Here is a 27,422-nt window from a genome sequence, read left to right as displayed (position 1 = left end):
TATACCTTATGTAACACCTGTATCCCTGAGAATTCCACCTTCTTTTGTCCGACGAAGATTGAGAGGAAGCTGGAGCCGGAATCTCAAGTTACAGCTCAAGTCTGTGGGCTGGTGCGCCCTCTGATGGACATTTTTCACGTTACACGTGCTTTTTTGTTTTGGGGTGTTTTTTGCGCTGTTGTGTTTTTTAAGGAAGGAGCACTTCATTTGCAGGCCAAGAAACATCTCGTAAAGCCAAGAACAATCAGGAAGTCATCTCAAATGATCCCTGAATGATCCAAAACACACAAATCTTATTTAGCTGACTGGGTTCACCAGAGTTCTTGTCAGGGACCTTGTTTAACAGAGGTGGCTTGATAATAACTTGGAATGGCAGATAAACTGCAAGGGACTGATCAGCAAGAATTGTTTTTTAAAATGTTTGTTCTGATCGATAAAGGATGGGGAGTTTGCATTTGGGAATTGGAGAGGGAGAAATTGCACCCTCACCCTGGGGACAGGGGAGCACGGTAGAACAGAGGCCACAGAAAATACATGCGAAATAAGGAGAGTTCGCTTTGAGAGATCTAAGATGCTGAGCCCCGACCCGGACCCTCCAAATCTTCAGCAAAGAAGATTGGTCGGCCTCTTGCGGAAAACGGTAAAGAAGCTGAATTCTATGTCCTGGGTGATTAGGGGGGCTGAGGGGGGCAGGAGCCCGCGAGACACAGACCCAGAGTCTGAAGGCACAGCTGAATGTAGAAACCCAGTGTTCCAGGAGAAGCACCGCGGTCCTTCACTGGAGGGCTGCGTAAATTCATAAAACTCAAAAGTCTCTGAGTCAACACTACAGCAGTGGTTGAAAAGTGACAAAAGCAGAGCTATAGGTCAGTGTTTCCCAGCAAGGTAAGCACAGCAAGTAGTGACATGTGCGTAGCTGGCTGACAGAGGTGCAGGGCCTCTGGCCACCCCAGAGCTTGTGCTGTTGCCCAAGAGTTCAGAGGTGTCAGTATCTCAACACCTGTGTGGCCTCCCGAGGGCCCACGGAGGAGGTTCTGCTGTAGGTAGGCTGCATGTGGGCTGACGCAGTGCCCAAGACTGGTCAACAGGAGCGACGACCACCCCTAGACAAGGCCAAGGTCTCAGGCCTGCACCTCGTCCTCCTGGATGTGTCGTCAGGTCATACTGGAATCTAGTCCTTTGCTGAGCGCTCCCCGGCTAGCCTCCGCAGAGCTGCTAACTTCCGTGCATTTACTCCACTGCGCTATTTTTAGGCACAGGTGAACAGCACTTCACTGCTGCAATTTCGGTGGCTGTTACTCTCTAGTTTTATCCTTGCTCTACCTGGTGATGTTTCCCTGTCTAAATACTTCACTAACAAAGGCAGTAACGTATCACAGAGCTGAGAACCGGGAAGGAAGCATGAAGGGGGAGATGCCTGTGAAGAGCAGAGCCCGTGCATGAGTGATGCTCTGTTCACATAATTCTGAAGCCACTATCTGAGAACAGGTCTAAGTTCTCTCACTGCGATGACAGAGGGAAGACCTCGGTGGCTTTAGACATAAAAAGAACAGCTTTCGGGGAATCGTGTAGTGATTATTACACCACTGCATTTTCTTAGTTACACTTACTAGTCCACTGTACTGTATCTCTGTTACAATTTCAGAATGAGATGAAAGGGACTGTTTACTCCCAGGACCAGTGCTTTAGAACCAGTGCAGGAAAGCCTTGGGTGCTCCCCTGCTCTTAACTTGTGAATCACACTGAAATAGTCATTCGTGTGATCACAGCTCCAGCTCTCCTGCATCCCCCAAGTCCTGGACAGTCAGGCAGGGCCTCCGGATTCGCTCTGGCCAAGGACACATGAATGGGAGCATCACGTGCCAGGTCCAGTCAAAAGCTTTAAGACCTGAGCATGATTTTCCAAATGTCCTTCCCCCTGTGTGACAGCAGAGACTGTCCCAGAGGGTGGCGGTGGCATCAGTCTGGGTCTCTGAGCGAAGCTATCATGAGACAGAGACCGTCCCCATTGACTCATTGTCACCCCGTGGTCTGTAAGCATCACTGAGACGTGTGGACACTTTGTCACCCGAGCAGTGCCTTTCCTGACTGATGCGTACACATATGCTAATTGTACATATAGAAGAACCCCCGTATCGATGGGTATTTTATCTTACATATAGTCATAAGAACTTAGATTATCTAATACTCAAGATTATAATAAAATAAAAGGTTGTTACTTCTATAGGTAGATCTAATATTTGTCTGTAAAAGGAACAGCTGGGGGAAAAAAGAAACAGCTGGTAGATAAAGAGAATACAGCTGACCGTTGAACAACACAGCTTGAACTGCCCAGGACTGAACTTGGACGTGCATTTTTTTCAGCAAATATGTACTACAGTACTACACAATCTACGGTTGGTGCTCAGATTCAGAACCACAGATACAGAGAGCTGACTGTAAACTTCTGGCAGGTTTTCGACTATGCGGAGGGTCGGCGCCCCTAGCCCCCATGTTGTTCAAGCATCAATTATACATATAAACATAAAAAGCAGAGGAGAAGCAATGATATGATCGGGAGTTATTATCAGCAGGCCACCAGCCCCATCTACCACAGTCGTCTCCAAGGTGATCAGTGATGTCATCACGCTGCTCCTGGACCATCTGAACCCAAAATCTCCCATCAGCAAAACCCGTAGAGGTGACTTTACTTCTGTATTCTCTTAGGTCAACCACAAACATTTAGATTCCGGAACATATAAATGTCCAGTCATGCTTTTTGGAGATACTTTTTAGAAGATGCTCAACTCTGGGAACAGAAAAGAGAAGCAAATCGAACGACAGAAAAATAGAGGCCTTTACAATGAACCGAAGGAAACACAATGGACATACACTTAGAGCTTCGATGTGCACCTTCCTGACATTCTTGAGGAGAGCGGAGGGTGAGGTTAAGTCAAAGAGGCTGGCAGCATCTGCTTTGCAAAAAGTCATTGTGGCGTTTAGAAAAAATCTTTTTATGTTTCTACAGAGTTGAAGGCTTCCTGAATACATTTAGTTGAAAAGATTGGATCCTGGACTAAGAGTAAGTCCAGGAAGTGAATTCACAACTCTGTAGATGGTGAGAGATCCAGAGAGACAAGTCCGGAGGATCTCATGGTACCTGTCTACAGAGGAAGGGAAACTGAGGCCCAGGACTGGGAAGACAGCTCTGTGATCCGTAATTTGAAAACTTTCCATAAAGAAAAGTCTAACCCCAAATGCCTTAACTAATAAGTTCTACTCAAATTTAGAGAAGAAAAAACCACCAACGTAAGAGAAACTCCTCCATGGAATTAAAAAAAGTGGGAATACTTCTCCATACACTCAGTGAGGTCAGAATAAATTTGATCCCCAAACTTAACAAGGACGTTACAAGAAAGAAAAATTATAGGCTAATATCATTCATGAACATAAATGCAAACTTCCAAACAATATTAGCAAACTGAGGTTCCATTTCCAGCAGTGACAGAATAGGTTGTATCAGACTGATCTCCTCCTAATAATAGTTAGAATTTCTGGACACAAGCATGACCAAAGACAGGCAGATGTCACAGGCGATCTCAGCCTTAAAAGAGGGGAAGCAGGCTGGGTTGATCTAAATTTACTGACTTCTCATCTAACGGCTCCACTAACTGTGCTGCACACAGGAAATGGAGCTCAAGTAGAAAGGGACAGGTTCATCCGGCCAAGGATTCAGAGGTCAGAGTTCGGGGCTGGGAATTAAGAGGAGGAATCCTAGCAACGAGGCAGCCAAAGGAAGGCGTCCCCAAATCTGTGCAAAACTCCTCTCAAATCCTTGACTAGCTCCTTAACTGTGCAGACCTAAGCTGAGAGTCCAAGCAACAGAGCAGAAAGCAGCAGAAGGTAGAGCCTAAACGACCTGGGCAGAGATTTCAGCATCTTTCTCTTCTTGAGAGGCAGCGTTTGGAGTTCAAGTCATGCCAAATGAGAGGGAACTGGTAAATACTTCGGGTTTTCCATTGAGTACCAGAAGAGTCACCATACAATAAAGGGCCACATTTAAAACTAATGGCTATGTCTTAGGACTTACTGCCTACAACAAAAAAACAACACTTTTCAGAGAAAGATGAAAGAATTCAGAGCTCCTATAATGTAGCCTTTACAATACTCAATATACAAATAAAAAATATTAGCTATGCAAAGAAGCAAGAAAATGTGACCCGCAATCTCTAAAAAGTTAAAAAGCAGTTATTATAAACAGGCCCTGCAATGACCAGATGTTAGAATCAGCAGTCAGGGATTCTTAAATAAATAAAAGAAATATGCTAAAGAATCTATAGGAAAAGAGGGATCTGATGGGTGAAGAGGTGAGGAATTTCAGAGAGAAAGGGAAATTCTACAAGTAAACCGACGGAGAGTTCCGGTCCAAGACGGCAACATAGGAGATTCCTGAATTCACCTCCTCCCATGGACACCTCTAATCTGCAGCTCCACACAGAACAATTCCCTCTGAAAGAAATGCAAAAACTAGCTGGACAACTCCTCCACATCAGGCAAATGAGAAAAAAATCCACATCAAAACGGGTAGGAAAGGTTGAAACTTTCATCAGAAACCCCACCTCCGGTGAAGTGACATACAGTCAGGAGGGAACTCACAACTCCCAGCTTCTCCCTGGGGAGCAAGGGGTTTCGACCCAACATCTAGTGCCCTAGCTTTTAAAACGTCCACCTAAGGGATGGGCCCCCAAAACACCTAGCTCTAAAAGCCAACAGGGCTTATGGTACAAAGCTAACGCAAAGAAAGAAAGAGTTGTTAATGGGTTTGTGAGGACACCTCATGGCTGCCCCCCAGTGCTAAGTGCGGAAGCAGCAGACAGAAATGCCCACCTCCTCGTTTTTACCTAAAAGAGGTCTCTTTGCATTCCTTAAAATCTGCAGCCTGAGGGTCAGGCCCCTAATTTAGCACATGCCTAGGGGCCACCTGCTGCCCCCCATGGAGACTGGGGAGTCTGGTAGGGGCATCTCCACCAACTCCCTAGGTCTGCCTCCAAGTCACAGTTATCTCCCTGGAAGGAGCCTGTACACACATCTGATGCCTGGCTTTTGCAGATGCAACCCAGGAGATGCACCCCTTGATTGTCTGGCTCTGGGGACCAGTGGGGCTTGCATTTGTAGGACCTATCAGATCGTAGCAAACAAAGGAACAGCTCCTAACTGGCTGTCACCCCAGGGCTCAGTGCAGAGGGAGCATACAGAAATGCCCATCTCCCAGTCTTTTCCCGGAAAGAGGTCTACTTGCAGACTTTCAATTATAAGATAAGGTCTGAGGAGCTAATGTAAAATATGATGACTGTAGTTGACTGTGTTGCATAATTGAAATTTGAGACTTGAAGTTCTACTCTAAGAGAGTAGAAGTTAACTGTTCTCACCAGAATAAAAGGAAATATGTGAGGTGATGGGTATGTTAAGTAACCAGATGGGGGGAATCCTTTCACAAGATTTACATGTATCAAATCATCACACTGTACACTTTAAATCTATTACAATTTTATTTCAATTAAAAGAAAAAGAATTTGTACCATGTCAGTGCAATGAGGGTGAAGAAGAGATATTTTGGAGGAGAAATCAAAAGATTTGGTAAACAATAAACTGTGAGGTTAAAGGAAAAAGAGGAATTAAAAATGACTCTGGGGACTTCCCTGGCGGCACAGCGGTTAAGAATCCACCTGCCAATGCAGGGGACACGGGTTCGAGCCCTGGTCCGGGAAGGTCCCACAAGCCACGGAGCAACTAAGCCCGTGCACCACAACTACTGAGCCTGCGCTCTAGAGCCCGTGAGTCACAACTACTGAGCCCACGTGCCGCAACTACTGAAGCCTGTACTTCTAGAGCCCGTGCTCCACAGCAAGAGAAGCCACCGCACAGAGAAGCCTGCGCACCGCAATGAAGAGTAGCCCCCGCACGCTGCAACTAGAGAAAGCCCGCACGCGGCAACAAAGACCCAACGCAGCCAAAAATAAATAAATCAATAAATAAAAAAGACTGATTTGTAGCTTACGGTAAACGGTAAGAAACTTTAGAATGAATAAGTTCCATGATTCTCGAACCCCCTCAATCACTTTGAGAATATAAAATAGTAAGAAATGGAGGGGAAGTGAGGTACTTGTGATCATTTCTTTGGAGAAGAACGGGAAGAGGTACTATAGCTTCCATCACAAGCTAAAAAGAGAGGGACTGCCTGTCATGAATGTCACCAATGTCGGTTGATACCTTCATTCAAGTTAAGATGTGAGTGAAACAACACAATATACATAGTAACTCAATGACATGACACGAGCAGCTACTTCCTTCCTGTATCAGTCAGTCATTTTCAAATACTGAAAGAATGCCCCTTTTTTACCCCTTTTGCTATTCCCAGTATAGCAGCTACAGACACAGAACACTTTTAAGTCTTAACTGCCTTGTAAACATTTTCTCCACCACATTCTTAAATTCAGAGTAGACAATGAACAAAATAATAAATCAAGGTCTTAAGTGTGGCATTTGCCAATTTCTGAGTTGTGAATACTCCCACCATGGTGAATTCCAAGCTACCAACATGTTGTCACTGAATGTGGAGTTGGGAAGAGGTGTACCATAGCGTGCCATTACGTGGTATTTCCACCATGTAGATACAATAGCTGTATAGATAATAATAAAATATATTTAGAATAGGTAATAGATAATAAAATGTATGGCATAGATAATTATAAAATGTATTTAAATAATTTGGAATTGATTTTTAGTATTTATTACATTGGTTTTTAATATGACTTCATTGTAAGTTTATGTAACTTAATTTTTTTCTTTACTTTTTTATTGAAGTATAGTGGATTTACAATATTGGGTTAGTTTCAGGTGTACAGCAAAGTGATTCGGTCATACATATACATATGTAGATAGTTATATCCTTTTTTTTAAATTCTTTTCCATTGTAGGTTATTACAAGACAGTGAATATAGTTCCCTATGCTATACAGTAAATTCCTGTTGTTTATCTATGTATATGGTAGTGTGTATCTGTTAATCCCATACTCCTAATTTATCCTTCCCCCCTTCCCCTCCACTTTTAATAATGGCTGTGTTTAACATCTACCTGTAAAATTCCTGAAAATGTAACCACAGGCTCTCCCGAGCCAGGATGAGCCACGTCCTGCACACCTCTGACTTTAAGTACATCGAAAACACAGCTTTACTGTCCCAGCTGTCATTCTCAAACTGCTAAAATGTGGATTTTCCTCTCTATGAAATTCATAGTAAACTTGGTACAGCAATCTCTTCTCTTAATCCAGTGGACACATTCCAGTCCTAATTTTTTTTTTTTTTTTTTTTTTTTGCCATACGCGAGGCTTGTGGGATCTCAGTTCCCTGACCAGGGATTGAACCCAGGCCCACGGCAGTGAAAACGCTGAGTCCTAACCACTAGCCCACCAGAAAATCCTAATCTTGATTATCCATAGGAAACGACAGCATTGGTCTCCTGCTTGAAACCACCATGTCGCTGGTTTGTCCAGTCTCTTGCCTTCACCCTCCCTCTCTGACTATTCCCTTAGGTCTAGTCTGAATGTTCTCCTTTCCCCACTGAGCCCTTCAGTGCTGGTTTTTCTAAGTATTCTTGGTGCTCACATCTTATCACATCTCACACTGTCCCAGGAAGCCTCATCTACCCTGCTATCGCTCATGGGCAGTCATCACCAAACCTATATCTCCAAACCAAGATTCTCTTACTTCCTAATATCTAGACCCACATTTGCAATTGCTCTGTGATGTATTTTCCCTCTAGTGTCCCACATAAATTTTGAATTCAAAATGTCATAACACTCTCTTCCCTTGTGATTTGATGACTATGTTTAGTGTTGTGTTTGGAGTCCTTTCTCTTTGTGTGTGTATGTATTTATCTATTGCAGAGTGTTGGTTCCCATGAGGTTTACATACAGCAACCTATAAATATACAGGATCATTTTAAGTTGATGATCCCCTAAATGATCTCTTTTATTATATTTTGTATCTATACCATTTGATGGATGTTCACTAAACCTACTGGGGTAAACATTTCATGATGTATGTAAGTCAAATCATTACGCTGTACCCCTTAAACTTATATAGTGCTGTATGTCAGTTATAGCTCAATAAAACTGGAAGGAAATAAAGCAAAACGAAACCACAAAATGTCCACAGCAAACTCGTTTCTGTCTTTTCAGGTCTGCTTCTCCCTTTCAACTCAATAATTTATAGGAGGCACCATTTGCCAAACCACCTAACGAAAACCCTCAACGTCATCCTGTATTCCTCCTCCTTTCACATATTCCCCATGTAAGACTTCAGCGCCAATTGGCTCTGGTCCTAATATCTCTACCAATTACTGCTTCTCTCTTTACCCACTGTCACTGGTAAAACTTTATTCCTGGGAATTCCCTGGCGGTCCACTGGTTAGGGCCTCGTGCTTTCACTGCCACGGGCCTAGGTTCAATCCCTGGCTGGGGAACTAAGATTCCGCAAGCTGCACAGCGAAGGCGGAAAAAAAAAAAACCAAAAAAACCTTAATCCTAATCACCCCACATAACCTTCTAATTTTGTAACTCTGATTCATCTTACACACTGATGCCTCTGTTATCTTTCTAAATCACAAATCACTTAATGCCTCCCGATTGCCTTAGACCAGCGGTTCTCAACCTTGGCTGCACAACAGAATTACCTGGGGAGGTTTTTTTCAACTAATTGTATAAATGTGTGATTTACATATAATAAAGTACACCCATTTTAAGTATATAGCTCAATGTGTTTTTAACACATACATGCACACACACAAAGTGTGTAATTATCACATCAATAACAATATAAAACATTTTCATCACTTCAAAAAGTTCCCACATATCCTTTTTCAAATTCCCCAAGCTTATCCTTCCCCCAAAGAGTTGACCCTAGGCAACCCCTGTCAGGAAAGATAAGTTTGGCCTGCTCTAGAATCTCGTATAAACTGAATCGGACAATATTTACTCTTTGACATCCGGCTTCTTTTACCCAAGATAATGTCTTTGAGATTCAGCCATGGTGTGTGAATCAGTAATTTCTTCCTTTTTACTGTTGAGTAGTATTCTGTGGTATGAATTTCTCGAAATGTTATCCATTCATTTGTTGATGGACATTTGGATTGTTTCCAGTTTGGGGCTATCATGAATAAAGCTTCTATGAACATTTGGGTACAAATATTTTTGTAAACATATGTTTTCATTCCTCTTGGGTCAGTATTTAGGAGTGTTATTGCTGGATCTTATGATAACTGAATATTTAACTTTAGAAGAAACTGTCTATTTTCCAAAGTAGCTATACCATTCTCCATTCCCACCAGCATTGTAGGAGAGTTCCAGGCAGAAAGCCAGGACAAACATAGCTCATTTCGCTTGTTTCCCTTCTCTGGCATAGCACAGATCTGTACTGCCTGTAGTTCAATGTCTGAAAATAATCGTTTCATATATTTTGTCTAGTTTTTTCATTGTTGGGAGTGGAAGGGCAAATCCAGTACCAGGTACACTGTCATAGCCAGAAGCAAAGTCCACTTGGGGAGCGGCTTACAAAAACATGATGCTTGAGTGCAGCCCCATACTAATTAAATCTGAGTTCCTGCAGTGAAAGGATGGCAGGGGAGTTCTAATGGGCATCAGCCTTAAGAATCGCTGGCCCGGAGCGTAATATTCAATCTCTTCACTAAGGCAAGACCGTTCAGCATCTGCCCTAAGCATACATCTCCAGTCTAGATCCAAACCCACACTCTCCAACCCCCAACCATCTTTTGTCATTTCTCCTAAGGTTCTGCCATGCAGTACTTTATCAGGATAAACATGGTATTTCAAACCCATGCCTCTCCCGGTGGTCTCTTTTAGTCCAAAGTTTACCAGGGGTACTCATCCTTCAAGATTCGACCAAATGCCTTTGGCTTTATGGGTTATAAAGAAAAGCCCGGGATTTCTAGGGCAGAACGTTGTACTCAAAAGAATATCTGGACAACCAACAAATGCGAGGCTTAGGATCTGGTACCACCATTTACAACAGGGTGAGTTTAGTCGTTATTTGTCATCTGCTTTCCTCAGGTATAACACGGTAATAACAATACTCACCTGGCAGAGGAACAGACGAGATTACACATACAATCGAACGCACCTAGCATGGTGCACATACCAGGTGCCAACAGAATACTCCCCTTCACACCCCACATGCCACTCATAACGTTTCCTGCAAAGCTCTACTGCAAATGGCACTTCATTATCTGTTTATACCTCTCCCTCTCCCAACAGATTGTGAGTTTTATAACGACCAGGACTACTTCTTTTTACCTTTGCATCCGGGGGTATAAAAGTGCTTGGGATAAGACAGGAGTTTGAATAAATCTCAGATGAATTTAGAAGTCTCTAGTTCTGATCGCAAAGAAAGTTTACAGGGTTCTTCCTCCTCAACGTCAATTCACGCTTTGGGGGCGACGTACCACCCAGTCCTTGGCAAGGAAATGAGAGAATGTGACCGAGACTGGAAAAGGACGGTGGCACTTTTCAACAGATGAAACATCCAGAGGACGTTTTCACTGTGGAGTTAAAAGAACACGAAAGTCCGTGCTGCCCTCCAGGGAAGCGGCCAGCAGCCTCCGGGTTTACGCAAAGGCTTCTTGGCGGGGAAATTCTGATCCAACTTCCTTTAAGGAAAGAAGAGGGACCGCACAGGTGGGCGGGCGCCGGAAGAAGCGCGCACGGGGGCCGGGGGAGGCGGGGACGCGCAGGGACCGCCCCGCCCCGCGGTTGCCAGGCAACCGGCCCCGGAAGTCGCGGGAGACGTTTCGGCGGCGGCGGCGGCGGTGGTGCCGGGAGCGAGTGAAAGATGGCGGAGGGCGGCGGCGGCGGCGAGGCGGGCGAGGAGGGGCCGAGGGCGGTGCGGCCGCGGCCCCCGAGCGCGCGGGACTTGCAGGTGCGGCGAACGGCGGGGCGGGGGCGCGGCGTCGGGGACAGCGCGGCCGGGGGCGTGTGGAACCGCCCTGGCCGCGGCCGAGCTTCCCCAGACCGGCTCGGGGACCGAACTGTGATTCCGGCGCCGCGGGTCCGCCCCAGGCGGCGCGCCGGGCAGCGGCGTCGGTGAAAACAAGTGTCCGAGCCCGGCTGTCAGTGGTGCCCCTGCCTCGTTTCCCCTCCACCCCACTTGCAGTTTAAGAAGCAGCTGCTCATGTCGAATGGCGTTTGGGGGGTTAGGGGTCAGTTGAGTGCTTCACCGGTTGATGCTCCGGTCAGACTCACTGCAGAAGAAAGCTCTGCTGTGGCCGTGGGGAAATCGAGTCACAGCGTGGGCTGGTTTGATCTTGTTTGTCCTGGATGCTGTTTGTGGCTCGATTACTTACGTGTAAAAGGGTTCGTTTTTATCAGATAGCTTTTCCCTTTTAAAGGGGTGAACTAAAAAGTATTTCATCCTACGGCTGCGCAGCCTAGTTGTAACAGATTACAGTCTAGAAAACATTGCACATAAGAAACAGAGAAATAAAACTGCGTAATGTTACAGGACATTGACATTAGTTAGCTAAACACCAGCGCACCAAATCTTGCTCCGCCAGATGCGTCACACTACTCATTTTAGAGGTTTTTTTTTTTTAACTGTCTCTTTGTAAGATCATTGATAAAATTCAAAAAGTAAACATCTGTAGGGAGCTATAATTAAAAGTAAATGACATTCAATCCACAAGCCTTGGTAGAAAAGTTCTGTTACTTCATTGTTACACCTTCATTCTATTTCTTTGAACAAACATATCATGACCACCTGCCATGTAACATACTGCTAAGCTCGGGAATGCAGAGATAAATAGGACCTCAAATCCACAGTTGGTGCTGGGACACTGTTGAAGGGCATAGAAGTATAAAAGACATTTCTACCTATTTTTTGCAGAAATAAGATACACATATATTTAACAGAACATTTTGAGATGGAGTATGAATTAGTGCCAAAATAAGTAGGGCATAAAATGACAAATTTGGAGAATGGAGAGATTGGTGTCAGGTTAGGAGATGAACTCAATGTAGAGTTCCAGTGTTCATAGTCAGTTCAGATGCAGTAAACAGAATCAAGGGGCAGGAAGGTCTCATCCACCTTGTATTTTCTGCTGAAGACCGGTATCACTAAGAGGCAGCACGGACTGTCAGGGAAAAAGTGGAGTTTCTGGTCAGAACAACTTCGGTTTGCATCTCGACCCTGACACTTAATAGTTATGTGACTATCGGAAAAATGTCTTAACCTCTCTGATCCTCAGTGTCTTTATCTGTAAACTAGAGGTGATGGTGGTGTCAAGGATGAAATAAAGAAATGTCTATAAAGTGTCTGTTCAATCCCATGTTATCCTGGATCAGACTTGCTTAGTAAATATTTGGTTCTTTTTCCCTTAAAGGAGAAAAATACTATAACTTTCACTGGTTAGTCCATGCTAATGCTATTAAACTTAAAACTATGTGACTTAATATCCTTTCTCTAATTTAAATCTATTTTGTCTTTTTATGTGAAAAATGAGAACAGCTTGGTTAATGATCACCTGATACTTGACAAATTTATACTTCATCCACTGGATTAAGATATGATAAATTGTTGGAGATATTGTGGTAGATGTCGCCAATTGTGAAAATTCCTTCCTTTCCACCATCAATTAGAAAATAGGGTTTTTTGGGGTTTTTTAAATTCTATCCCCTGTCTACTTCCCGGTAGGTAGTTTCAAGTAGATAACTGATTTTTTATGAATGTGATTTGGAATATCAAATACACTAAGTATTCATAGTGTTTCCCTTAGAATTTAAGAATAAGAATGTGAAGAATTTGCAGAGAAACCTGAAAACAACCAAGTGATGGCATGTGAAGAAATAGAGTATCAAAGATTTAAAAGAATTGGATAATGTTGTCTCCCCAGCTGGTTTCTTGGATACTGATTATTTGGGGATTATTTTATTGTTTAATCTAGCCATGTTTATTTGAAGACTTACCCACTTGGTTCAGTTTTCAGTAGATACTCCTGAACTTTCCTGACAACTCGCTCTGAGAGTCTTTCACAGTATAATTGGAAATAGCAAAAGTACCACTGAGTACCTGTTTCTTAGCTGTCATGCGGCGTAGGGTTTGTCGGCATCTACGTTAGGAGAGATTTCCTCATTCACCTCAAGAGGAAAGATGGATCGTCATCTCCCAAAAGCCTCCCAGCAGCGTGAGCCTCTGACTCACAAATTCAGAAATCTCCCATGGATCTCAAACTGAGAGCAGATCTTAGGTCCTTTCCTCCTCCAAAATTGGGAACATGCAGTGGGAAAGTTTGGTATAGGATTGTTAGTGACAGTACTCACCCCCAAAACCTCAGTGTCCGTTAGTGTTTGTGAACATTTTCAGAGCCCTTTGTCTCTTCTCATGCCCCTCAGTCCATCCACACAACGGGGTTAACAGTTAAGGTATTTGATCGTATGCTTCTGTCCCAGGTTTCCTCCAGAATATCAAAAGAAAAAGATTTCTGTTTTTATTTCTTTGTTTCCATAGAGGTTGGACTTGAGGAGAATTGGGGCTAATAACTTCAGTACTTCCTAGGGTTCAGAGTGGGCTTTGGGTGGGGCAGAGAGGGGAGTTCTATCAGTAAGAAAAGTGTACAGATGTCTGGCACTGTGTTGCACTTGTCACAAGTACCCTCGTCCTGTTGATGTCAGCGTCCCATATCATTGGTTCTCAATTTTAACATACATCAGAGTCACCTGGAAGGCTTGTTTAAGCACGGACACCAGACCCCACCCCTGATTTTCTAAATCACTTGGTCTAGGTTGGGGTTTGAGCATCTGCAGTTTTCAAGGATCCCCAGGTGATGCTGATGTTGCTTTTCTAGATTGAAACATCTGTGTTATACCTTCTGGCAGTTGTCCCTCTAAGACTGGGAATTCCAGTACGTTTAATCTTTTGCTATATATTTGATGTTCTCACCCACAACTTCAGGTTCTTTTCTCACATTCTTCTCATTTCAAATTCTAGAGAAAAGATTATCAGGACTTACCTACTTTATTCTCTCTGTGTAATTGAAATATCTTCATAATCTAGTTGTTTAGCTCATGGAAGTCTGTCCTGGTAATTCACAGTGCCATCTTTACTTCACAGAGCACACATTTTTATCTCTTTATTTGACTGAGATTTTGTTGTTGTTTTCTACTGGTTTTAACCAGTGCATCAGTTAATTTCCTCTTCTGATGTGGTGTCATTTGCTATGTCAAATAATATAGATTAACTTTATTTAAAATATTTGCTTATGAACTTATGGCATATGATGCTTCAGGTACATCATGGATCCTGGCATTAATTCCCTCTAAATATCATTCATTTTCCTCTAAGTCAATGATGTACTGGTGACAACTTGGCCCTTTCAGCTAGGTGGGCTCCCTGCTGTAATGTAATTTTCTCCATATTCCTATTTTGTTAATATATATTCCGCATTCCATGGAGTCAAAAGGCATTGTTTGCATTATTCATCTATTTGATAGAAGATTATTTGATTTACAGGGTTTATTCAAATCATCTTAAAGCAAAAAACAAGGTCCAAAACTATAGCAAATATAATCTCAGTTTTTAAATCTATAACATTATCTGTGTCTCTTTATGATTCATGTTGAGTTGTAGTCTACATAATTCAACAAGAATTTGTTGGGTGCCTGTCATGTGCTATGTTAAAAACAATTTGGGAAACCTAAATTATAGTGGGGGGGATGAAATAGTAAGAAAAGTACACAAGTGATGACAATGTAATGTTTAATATAAATGTGCTATGAGGATTTGGAAAAGAAATACCACTTTAGTTAAGAAAATTAGAAAAGGCTTCTTGAAGGATGGCTGAAATGGCCCTTTGACATACAGATAACATTTTCATTGATGGGAATAGGAATAGCATAAAAGTAATTCATAGAGCAATATTATCAGCTCATGAGGAAATCCATAAAGGAATACGGTTTTGAAGAAATTTCAGGGAGGTAAAAATTTCTGAAAACTTTGGGCCGAAGTAGTCAGAGTGTCTGTCTGTCTCTGCCTCTGTCTCTTCTCATTTGTTTTGTGGTGGGTTTTTTGTTTTGTTTTGTTTTCTCCTTTTGGAGAGGATAAGTAGGAAAAGACCATAGGAGATATATAGATAACACTGCAGGAAGAAAAGAAACCTTGGGGAAAATGAAACACTGACACAGTCATTGCTGAGCATTTTTTAATAATATCTTGTCGGAGCACTTGCCTTGTGCTTCACATACATTACGTAATACCTCTAAGGTATTGTTTTAATAGGCATTAAAAGATGAGGGAACTAAGGCTCAGAGAAGTTAAATAATTTGCCCAAGCTCACACAGTAAGAGCCTAAGTTAGGATTTTAATGAGTCCTTTTAGGCTACATAGCACTTTTATAATTAGGATTTCCTGCAAAATTGCCATGTTAGAAATATGAAAGTTGACATATGTGTATGGGGTGGAGGTAAAAAATTAGGTGGGAAAAATAAAGACTCATTTTTGTTTTCTTGTGTGCATATTTTTCTTTTCCTACTGAGGAAAGAATCCCTGGAGATAGTTTTTATATTTCTCATGTTTCAATAAGGAGCACTTCATCTGGGTTTTGGGGGGATTGGGGGATTTTTTTTGTCTTTTTTTTTTTAATTTTCCAAAGATTATGGTCATGCCAATTATAATTAAATAGCGACAAGGGGCATAAAGGAAAGTTTTTGAGTTGTCCAAGAAAGTCAGAAGTGGGAACAAAATAACTTATATGATAATGAAATATTTTGATAATTTCTTAAAATTCCAGTTTCAAAAACCATGCTTTGTTTATTTCATTTTGAAGATATCCAGCCATATATCTATAAAGCATAATTTGGTAATATTGCTTTCTAAAAGTTATATAAACTGTATATATCATTCATTGAAATGAAGCTCATTTTCCTAAACTTGATGAAATTTATATGTCTGGTAAACTTTTAAGTAGAATAATTTTGGAATTGTTTCATGTACTCAGATTTTGAAAACTTGAACAGCTAAGTGAAATATTTTTATGGGATCTGATGAGAGCAAACTGACATTAGTGTGAAACATCTTCAAGTATTTTTAAAAGAATTGTAGGTCCAACTTTGAAAATGATCTGTTACCAAATAGTTTTTGAAACTGTTGAATAGTTCATTGAAAGTAATTAAACAATTATTGTAACTTTAATTTATTCTATATGTGGCATTTTTGGTTCATTTTATAAATGAGAAATGCAGCAGTTTTATTTTGGAAGGGAGTCATCTTCTGAAATGGCAGCCTTCATTTTTAATTAGACATCTTTACTACTCAGTTACAAGTTAATTTTCTACTCATAACTTGTCATTGTGTAGAAGGGTTTATTTCTAGTGTTTTTATACTTTATGACAAATCTGTTATTCTGTAGTTGGCCTTGGCAGAATTATATGAAGATGAAGTGAAATGCAAAGCTTCCAAATCTGATAGACCTCACGCTACAGCCTTTAAAAGCCCACGAACAACACCTCAAAGGTAAGTTTTGTTTTGGTTTTTAAACTTGTATCCCTTTTTAGTTCACTAATCCCACATTATTTTACATGGTCCTGGGAATTTATTTTTAACTATAACTTCTTAAAATAAATGTTTTTTAGATACTATTTCTGAAACTTTAATAGTCAGAAAGCCAGAAGAAACTTATGGGAAAATTATCTTAAATACTTAATATTTTGATAGACATTACATAGCATAATATACTGAATAGTATTTTTCTTGGGCACCGTGGTTCTTTTTTGAGTCATTGGACTCATTGAGGATCTGATGAAAGTCATACCCCCTCTCCCCCAGAGCAAGACTTATGTACAATTTTGTCAGTCGTTTTTAAGGGTTTGTGTGTTTCTTAAAGCCCATCCATGGAGTCCTTCATTTAAGAATCTATAACTTCAGGAATCTGTCTTTCCTTCTGTTGGGTGATGACCCATCTAATAGTGATCTTCTAGATAGTATTTACTATTGTTAAAATCCCTGAACTATAAAAACAACCAACAGTGAAGTCTTAAGAGATGAGAACCAGGTATATTTTATTGTCATGAGTTTTCTTGTTTCCAGGAATGTTTTCCTCAATGTCCCTTTAGTACTGCAAATCTCATTACTGGGGAGAAACTTGAATTTTCCCATTATATCTCATTTTCAGAAAGTCTGTTCTTATCAAAAGTTGAAAAATTCACTGGAAGTTATTCTTTCTTTTTTGTTTGTCACTAGTCTACCTTCTTTCTTTCTGTAGGGGAGGTAAAATGACATCCCTTTCTGGACCTGGATGGAAAGAAAGAATAATATTTATAATTTTCACCCCACCTTTTTATTTTACAAATTTTAAAATCCATAGATAATCAAAGATAAAGACAATGAATATATGCCGTGTCTGCTCCGATATTCACCAGTTGTTAACATGTTGTATACAGCAGTACATTGGTGCACACGCTGTCTTTTGCTCAACCATCTGGAAGTAAATTACAGCCATCATAGCATTTCATCCCGAGAGGCTTCAGCCTGCACCCCCTAAGAGGAAGCCCACACTCCTTTATAACCTTGATAACATATCACACCTTAGAAAATGAGCACTAGTTGCGTAAGTCATTTAATCCGTAGTCTATAGTCAGGTACTCTTAGAGCCTTTTGGGTTTAGGATCCAGCCAACGGCCATGCATTCCACTCATGATGCCTGTTTGGTATCTGAATCCAGAGCACTTTTCCCAACCTTTCTGTTGTCTGCATTTAGCTCATCTATATAATCTAAAGCTTATTACGTGGACTTTGAAGAGCCGGGGCCAGATGTCTTTTAAAATGTGCCACATTCAGGGTCATTGTTTCCTCACGATTAGATTCTTGTTAAACGTATTTGTTAAGAACACTAGTTAGTGATGTTTTCTGCTATGTATTATATCACATCAGGAGCCATATGGTTTCAGGTTTTCCCACTATTGGTGCTATGTTCACTTGGTTAAGGTGCTGACCACCACCCCACTCCATCGGAAGATACAGTTTTTCCTTTATAATCTGCAGGTTGGTATCTTGGCACTGTTTGAATATCCTTCCCTTTCATTTAATTCTTATTTAATATGTATGTTTGTGTATGTGTGTATGCCTATACACACATACATAGACATATATGTATATAATATTTTGTATTTTAACTGCTTCCTTAATCTATACACTCTCTGAAATTTTGAAAGAGCTCAAAATATTAATGTACCAAAGTTTTACTCGTTAACTATTTGGCCACTGTTCCCCAGTTTGAACAGATTTTGAATGACTTAATTTGTTGGTATAACAAATCAAAATATTTGACTTCTTAAAATAAGATTAGTGTATTAATATTTTCCTTGCTCTTCGAATATAATCCTTGAGATATTTCAATGAGTGGTTTTTTCTCTTTTATTTTATGCTATCTGAAACAGTGTTGCCATTAACAGTTATAATTTGATAATGCAATTTTTAAGGACTTTGTGCCTCAGATTTGACTTCTAGAATTATTTACATATCCAAAAAGAGGCGCTGCCTTAAATATATTGGTTGATGCTTATACTATGTTTAATCTGCTTAAAATACAATGTGAAGCAGATTATTGGCAATGTTTTCTTCTTGCGAAGCGTGATATTTTCGAATGCTAAGTATGCAGTTCCCTTGACTTCACATTCAGCATTGACATCTGCCGGGTTTCATTGCATGTCTACCGCTCTGTCTGGTACAGAAAACAGTCTTAATTAATGGTCCACCTTCTTGGACAACATTAGATATCAAAACATTCATCTGTTCATTGTCATTTTAAGTCACTGTGTACATAATGTGAAACTTAAGTACTCTAGACGTAGTGTGACCTATTTTTAATTTACAAGAGGAGGGGCAGGATCTACAGAAAAACTCACAGAAGTTAGCCTGACAGCTGCTTTTACATATTCATCCACAGAAGCTTCTCTGTCACAAATAGAACTTTAAAAATGTGAGTCTTCTTGTCCAAAAATGTAAGAACTTAAAAAAAAATGTCCCCTACAAGTCATGAGACACTAGTATGGTTTTGAGAATTCAGTAAGTCTATCAGATGTCTAGCACAGTGTCGGTACCTAGCTGGGGCTTAAAAGGTTATTAGGATGTGGGTAGGCACAGAAGACAAGGAACAAAATAGGCCCAGAAGAAAAAATAATAAAAATGCCAAGAGCGAGCCAGAAAGGAGCAGCAGAACTTGAGTAGCCTCGTGGCAGGTGAGGCTGGGTGGGCGGGGTGCTGCCGTGTGTGCTTCGTGCACGTGGAGCCCCAGCCTTCGCCCAGAGCCCCTCTCCGGGAAGGGCCGCGAGCTTGGTTTAAGGCTTTGTATTACTGTCTTGAAATTCTCAATGCACTTTGAGCAAGGAGACTCCTACCTTCATTTTGCCGCCGGCCCACACATTATGCATCCAGTCCTGCATGCAGCCACGTCACGGCCAGCCTTGACAGCCAAGGAGAGCTGCTCTTGTGCGCAAGGCCACAAAAAAAAGCCAGTGTATGTTTTTCACTGTAGCTTTTACCATAAAAACTATAGTAGAGCGGTAGAGCTTTGATTCTAGACATAGACACACCTCAGTTTTCTATCTTTTTTTCTCTCTGTTCTGATAAGGTTTTGCCTGTGGACAAGTGTTTTTAATTCCCTAAGCTTCAGTTTTCTCATTTGGAAAGTGGGGATAATGCCATTGTTATGAGGATTAAATGAGCAGTTGATAAGTGTTGGTTATTATTATTATACTTCTGGTAAAGTAGGTCTGGCAGTACCGTATAAGATAAATAGCAATGGGAAGAACAAACTAAGGAGACAAATCAAGAAGAAGACAGCTGCAGTAATCCAGAGAATGTGGGCATGAAATTTGAGGTTAGGATGGTGTCAGTGGAATGGAGCAGAAAGGGGTGAAACTGGTGTGGGATACTTTCAAGGAATTGATTGTAGAAACGTGATGACGTGGAATATAGAGAGTAAGTGAACGGGAAAGAGGGAAGACTGAAAGCTTCTTAATCTGGTATCCAGGGAAAATGTGATCATTAATGGGAAGAGATGAACTGGATTCAAGTAGGTGCTTTTCAGTTCAGCACCAGGCCGTAAGTAAGAAGGTCTAAAGACATACATTTGAGAGTCCTCTGTATAGAGAAGGTTGCTATCTATGGGAGTGGACAGACGTTGATGATCAGATGAATTTAAATAGAGAAGGAGAGTCAAGTATATAGGCATACTTATGAAAGAGGAGAAGGATGGATTGTGGAAAACAATAAAACTTCTAGAAGAAAATAGACCCTGAGGTAGGCAAAGATTTCTTATACCGGTAATAAAAAATCAGTGACCATAAAGAAGTTAGTAAATCTTTTCCTACGTCAGGTTTTGCCTGTAAGGTCTTTCTCACCAAGGCTGAGAAAAAGGAACTCTATCGTTGTACTTTGCCAGATCAGGGACAGGAGACAGGAGGGAAGGGGCTCCAACAGGAGGAGCTGCAGCAGGAAGCTTTGCTTCCCCTCCCCTCCCCTCCCCTCCCCTCCCCTCCCCTCCCCTCCCCTTCCTTTCTCAGTGCTGCCATTTAAGGCATCTGCTATCAAGCGCCTTCTAACGCTGACCCCTGTCGTAAGAGCCAGCCATGGCAGTGTTCGGCCTTGCTTGTCTGTACTGGGCCCTCTGAGTATCCGCTGGGCAGGAAGGCTTCCAGACGCTCCTGCTCTGGGTGAACTTAGTCCTCAGTGTACTTGACCAGAGCGCTAGCAGCTGGATCCATCCCACCCCACCCTCAGTAGTTGTGAGCTGGCCTGTTAGTGGGGTTCTGCTGGTGTCCATTGTTCTCCGTGTAGATCTTTCTTCCACTTACAGTGAATTGAGAGCTGAGCTGCCCTTCCCTTTCCTGTTTAGTTTTGCATATACTAATTTTGGGAAAGTCTTGAAGGTGACTTCTGTTCCTAGTCTCCAGTGCTGATATAATTTTCCCCCTTTGTTTTGTGAGTCAGTTCAGTGCAAATTAGGAACTGAATTGGAGGGTATCGGTAGTCAAGGATATGAGCTTTGATTGTCACCTTATTCTGGAAGTCTCCATGTTGATATTTCATTGGTTATATTTTCTGATATTCTTGATTGTAAAAAATCTTGAAAGATAAAATAGGTTACTAGTTTATGTGAAGGAAATGTTTATATTTCCTAGGACCATTATGAAATAGAAAAGAATAGAGAAATGATTCACTACATAGTTAACACTGAGAAAATTGTTTGTGGTCTAAGTTATTTACCTTTAACACAGGGAGGTTATAATTTTTCAATCAGAACTCTCTGAGGAGTAAACTCTATGTGTAGCCCTATGGTCTAGATTTAGATATTTACAGCATCTAAATATAGAAGTCTCTTCACTGACCAGGTCCTACTGAATGTGGATTCCTCGGGGGGGAGAGGCTTAGCTTCTGGTTGTCAGCTGTCAAAGAGATCCATGTGATAGATGAGCAGTTACAGAGGGTAAGTGAGGAAGAAACAAACTAGTCAGTTCTCAGGCGGGGAGCTGAATTTGCCACCAAATCTCTGCAACTGTTGACTACTTAATTCCTTAATCCCGTTTTTAAAATTAAATATTTCCGCAAAGGCCTTAGAAATGGCTCTCTTTAAATAAAAGTCATTTCCTAAGACTGTGTAGCTTTTTGCCTTAAAGTAGTTTATGTTTGTATTCTGTCTTTATTCATGAACTGTAATGTTTAAAGGTTCTATTCAAGTGAACATGAATGCAGTGGATTACATATAGTTCGACCTTCAACTGGGAAAATTGTGAATGAACTTTTCAAAGAGGCAAGGGAACATGGGGCTGTCCCTCTGAATGAAGCCACAAGAGCTTCGAGTGATGACAAATCTAAGGTAAGGGCTGAATTTTTTAAACTAAATATGCTATTGGGACTTCCCTGGTGGTCCAGTGGTTGACTCCAAGCTTCCACTGCAGGCGGCATGGTCAGGGAACTAAGTTCCCACATGCCGCCCAGCGTGGCCAAGGAATAAAATAAATAAATAAAATATAAAATATAAAAGCAATATAACATTAAAGTTTAAAAAAAAACTAAATTTGCTGTTTATATATTTGATCTCCTAAAGATTTTTATATTAGTTGCAAACGTTGTTTTTCTAACTGTATATTTGTTTCAAATATTTGTTTTATTTTTCTAAGTCTATATAATCTTTCTACTAATGGTCGAAAGTTGAGGCAGTTTCTTAACATTTCTATAAAACTTCTCTGTTTACCTTTTTATCTTGAAATAATTATAGAGTCACAGTAATTTGCCAAAGAATGAAGAGAGGTCTTATGCACCTTTCACCCAGTTTCCCCCAGCGGTTGTTACATAATTATAGTTCAGTCCCAAAGGTAGGAATTTAACCTCGGTGCAGGGTTTGTGTGTAGGTCTGTGTCATTTTATCACAGGTGTAGGTTTGTGTAGTGACCTCCTCGAGCTGGATGCTCTCCATCATCACGACAGTCTCCTCTTGGTGGCCCCCTTTAGAGTCACTGCCACCGACCCCGCCCTCAATAGACCTCCGGCCACCACTAATCTGTTCTCCATCTCTGTAATTTTGTAATATCGAGAATGTTATACAAATAGAATCGTACAGTATGTGACCTTTTAGGAGTAGCTTTTTTCCCACTCTGCTTAAGCCCTTGAGATCCATCAGTTATTGAGTGTATCAGTAGATTCTTCTTTCTTATTCCTGAGTAGCGCTCATGGCGTGGATGTACCACCGTTTGTTAACTCTTCACTTATTGAGGGAAATTTTAGGTGTTTCTAGTTTTTGGCCATTAGAAATATAGCTACTGGGACTTCCCTGGTGGCGCATTGGTTAGGAGTCCGTGCTCCCAATGCAGGGGGCCCGGGTTCAATCCCTGGCTAGGAACTAGATCCCACATGCATGCCACAACTAAGAGATCGCATGCCTCAACTAAGGAGCTGGCACGCCGCAACTAAGGAGCCCACCTGCCATAACTAAGACCTGGCACAACTAACGAAATGGATAGAAAGAGAGAGAGAGAGAAAAGGAAGGAAGGAAGGAAGGAAGGCAGACATATAGCTGCTGTGAGCACTCTTGTTTTGTATGTAAATTAGTTTTTATTTCTTTGGGATAAATGCCTAGAAGTGCAGCTGCCTGGTCGAAGGGTACGTATATGTTTATACATATACATACTGCCAAACCGTTTTCCACCGTGTAGGAGGGATCTGGTTTCTCCACATCCTTGCCAGCATTTGGTAATATCACTGTTTATAATTTTAGCCATTTTGATAGGTGTGTAGTGATAACTCACTGTGGTTTTGATTTGCATTTTCTTAATGGCTAATCATGTTCATTTGCATTTTCCTAATGGCTAGTGATATTGAACATCTTTTCATGTGTTTATTTGCCATTATCTTTATTATCCTCTTCAGTAAACGGACTTTTGCCCATTTTCTAGTTGGATTGTTTGTTTTGTTACTGTTGACTTTTGAGAGTTCTGTATATATTTTAATAGGTATGAGTCCTTGGTCAGATATATGGTCTGCAGATAGTTTCTCCTGGACTGTAGCTTGTCTTTTCATCCTCTTACCAGGATTTGTTACGGAGCAAAAGTTTTCAATTTGATAAAGTCCAGTTTATCCTTTTTTTTTTCTTTTATGTATTTGGTATCTTGTCCAAGAACTCTTCATCTAACTATAGGTCCGGAAGATTTTCTTTCATGTTATCTAGAACATTTTTTATCGTTTTTCTTTTTACATTTAAACTTACGATTCATTTTGAGTTAACTTTCTATAAGGTTTACATCGAGGTTCATTATTCTCCTTATGGAGGTCCAGTTGCTTCACCATTGTGTGTTGAAAGGCTCTCCTTTCTCGATTGAGTTGTTTTTGTGCCTTAAATTCCTATAAAACTTTTATACAGCTTTTATAACTGTGTCAGCTGGCAGAGTACTGGTATATCAAAGAAGACTTCAAGTATATTTTTGTGCATAATTGTCATATATTCTTATAATCATCATTTCCCAACCTGAGTTCCCTCATCAAAATCATTTGGGAGGTTTTCTAAACCACCATGTGGCCCCAGGGATTATGACTCAGTAGGTGTCCAGTGTGCCTAGGGGGCCTGTCTGGTAATTGTGAGGGTCATCCACTGCTCAGAACCGCTTTTGTTAAATGAAACTTAAATTTTAGTTTTCATTTCGTTCTTTACCCACAGTTTGAAATTCTCTTTCAGTTAAGTCTCAGGTAATTTTGGTTCTTGCAAGTTCTCCAATTCTGTAAGAAAAATATAGGATTGATATAATTTAGTCTGTAGAGAGGAAAGCAATGTGATGATTAATGGCTCATTTATGATATGAATGGTGATTAAAAGAAACAGCAGTTTTACCTCATAAGCTATATTACCTGAAAAATAGAAGACGTTGTAATTAGTATAACAAAACAAAAAGTACAGTCTAGTTGATTTGTCACAGTTGAATCAAAGCAGCTTATAAGTATGGAGCTTTTCTTCAGGGTAATTTATACTCATTTATAAAATTCTTCCTTTCTCTATGAAACTCTTATTTACTTTGTGAAATATGATTCAAGAATTATAATTATTATAAGACGTCATAAAATATTAAAGGTGGGTTTTTAAAGTCTGTTTCTACTTGAAAACATTATTTCAGCGTATAAATGCATTTCTTAGTTTAAGATTGGCCTAAGTTATTTCAGCTTCTGAGTCACTAATGTTTTTGTGGGAAGAAACATAATTTCTTACTAGAGTATACCTCTCTGTAATATAAGACCTTTATTTTAATATAAAAATTCCCTGCAAAGTATAAACCAGTTTGGCTATTATAATTGATACAGTTTTAAAATATATTATCACACATTGTCATACCACTTTGCTTGATAAGCCTCAGTGGATTTTCAGCTCATTTGCTATGTGTGTGTTTTAGTCTTTTACAGGTGGAGGATACAGATTGGGTAATTCCTTTTGTAAGCGGTCTGAATACATCTATGGAGAAAATCAGTTGCAAGATGTACGTACAGAAAGAAAATGAAAAATTGTAGATTTTTGCCTCTAGTTACTACTGTTTGTTATAAAATTAAAAATTAATAATATAATCTCTTTTTTGTTCTGTTATTTTTTGAAGCATGGATTAAAAGGACTTAGAATTATGTGTAAGTTTTCATACTTAAATTTTGTATTTTATATCTCAGTTGTGCCTTGCACTTAGAGATACATAACTATTTGTTGAAAGAATGTATGACTCACTGTCAAAATGAGCTTACATATATGTTATAATAATTATTATAAATGACATACCATCATGATGTAGAATTAGCTGAGTTATAAACATAGAAATGCCTAAAGTCATTCTTTGTTTTTGCCTTTTGAAATTTCGGAGTTGTGTTTCATTTTAAACATGTATAGTTTAGCCTTGGAGGGTCTCTGGAGGTTCTGTCTGCCCCCCTGGCATAAATAGTTAAGCTCTGTAGCAGGAAAGAAGACGGGTAGACCAGCAATCCCACTACTGGGCATATACCCTGAGAAAACCATAATTCAAAAAGAGTCGTGTACCACAATGTTCATTGCAGCTCTATTAACAATAGCCAGGACATGGAAGCAACCTAAGTGTCCATCGACAGATGAATGGATAAAGAAGATGTGGCACATATATACAATGGAATATTACTCAGCCATAAAAAGGAACAAAATTGAGTTATTTGTAGTGAGGTGGATGGACCTAGAGTCTGTCATACAGAGTGAAGTAAGTCAGAAAGAGAAAAACAAATACCATATGCTAACACATATACATGGAATCTAAAACAAAACCAAAGAAAAGGTTCTGAAGAACCTAGGGTCGTCAGGGCAGGAATAAAGACGCAGATGTAGAGAATGGACTTGAGGACATGGGGAGGGGAAAGGGTAAGCTGGGACGACGTGAGAGAGTGGCATGGACATATATACACTACCAAACGTAAAATAGATAGCTAGTGGGAAGCAGCCACATATGTATATGTATAGCTGATTCACTTTGTTACAAAGCAGAAACTAATACACCATTGTAAAGCAATTATACTCCAATAAAGATGTTAAAAAAGAAAGAAGACAGAGATGATGGAGAAGGGTGGGTGTGGCGTGGCAGCTGGATGCTCTCAGGACTTTGGTCTTCTCAGTGAACCGGAAATAATTGTACTTCAAGGCCAGGGTCCAGCGATGGGACCTTTGCTATTTCAGCCATTGTCAGTTCATTAAGCTAAATATAGATCTCACACGTGGCTTCGTTTATACCTTTATTTCAGCTGAATAAAGAATGGTACAGGGCTTCCCTGGTGGCGCAATGGTTGAGAGTCTGCCTGCCGATGCAGGGGACACAGGTTCATGCCCCGGTCCGGGAAGATCCCACATGCCGCAGAGCAGCTGGGCCCATGAGCCATGGCCGCTGAGCCTGCGCGTCCAAAGCCTGTGCTCCGCAACGGGAGAGGCCACAACAGTGAGAGGCCCGCGTACAGCAAAAAAAAAAAAAAGAATAGTACAAATAACTCTATATTTTAAATAAAGTAAATCATAAATATCACTTTTGAAAATTAAAATTGTTTAATGCAGACGCGTTCTTGTATTTCTTTTTTCCTACGCTCAAAAGGTTCAGATTTTGCTTAAACTGTGGAGCAATGGTTTCAGCTTAGACGATGGAGAATTGAGACCTTACAGTGACCCAACAAATGCTCAGTTTCTGGAGTCCGTGAAGAGAGGGTAAGCTGTGTTACTTGGGTTCTATTTGTTACTGAGGGTGGAACTTCTTTTTCTTTTAAACAGAACGCCGTTCAGTAGTGCTCTACTGGTTTTTAAGAGTGAGATACTGGAATATATTCTGTAAGTGGTTGCTGGGGGGAAGGATATTTTTAAGTATATAAAGGACATGTTGCTATCTGTATGTCAGTGGTTCTTAACTTGCTGGGGGGGAGCAGTGGTCATTGGTCCCTTTTAAAATCCAGTGAAGCTATGGTCCCAATTCTGAGCAGAGGTATTGTAATAAATTAGTGAATTGATTAGCAGGTAGCTGCTCATCCACTAAGCCACTGTCCTGCTCACTACTGACAAGGGTGATTCATTGCATGTATGCCTGAATTTCAGCAACTTATGTTAGAAAGCTTTTAAAGTGGCATTACTGCTGGCAGAAGATTTCAAAAGGTTAGTTTGAAGTTATACTTTGTGAAAGTAAACCAGATTCACAGGGCTCCGACCCATCTAAAGAACATCATAACTCACCAGGCCTTCTGGCTAGAGGACGAGGAATCAAGTGATTTTGCTACGATTATAAAAGCTTTTCTGCATTGTGCTTTCACTAGCTGACAGTGTGATCATCCCTAAGTAGAAATACAACTGAAGAAAGGTGTCAG

At 40.6% G+C, this 27,422-nt stretch overlaps 1 protein-coding gene across 5 annotated transcripts in view; it reads left to right on the top strand.

Annotated features, from left to right (window-relative positions):
• The first annotated feature begins 10,843 nt into the window (after positions 1–10,843).
• Positions 10,844–27,422, top strand: part of UBXN2B (UBX domain protein 2B) — a 39,456-nt gene continuing 22,877 nt past the window's right edge. For all 5 annotated transcript variants that reach the window (XR_010936510.1, XM_067712277.1, XM_067712275.1 and 2 more), the window contains exons 1-5: positions 10,844–10,970; positions 16,450–16,553; positions 21,765–21,915; positions 24,974–25,057; positions 26,666–26,775. Coding sequence is in view for 4 of the 5 variants with exons in the window: in XM_067712277.1 (XP_067568378.1) it covers positions 10,884–10,970; positions 16,450–16,553; positions 21,765–21,915; positions 24,974–25,057; positions 26,666–26,775 (536 nt within the window). In the remaining variant the exon portion in view is untranslated. The remainder of the gene's footprint in view (positions 10,971–16,449; positions 16,554–21,764; positions 21,916–24,973; positions 25,058–26,665; positions 26,776–27,422) is intronic.

This window comes from Pseudorca crassidens, chromosome 17, assembly GCF_039906515.1.
Source record: "Pseudorca crassidens isolate mPseCra1 chromosome 17, mPseCra1.hap1, whole genome shotgun sequence".
In the NCBI taxonomy this organism is placed as follows: Eukaryota; Metazoa; Chordata; class Mammalia; order Artiodactyla; family Delphinidae; genus Pseudorca; species Pseudorca crassidens.
Note: the sequence above shows the minus strand (reverse complement) of the source record. Positions and strands in the feature narration are given on the sequence as shown.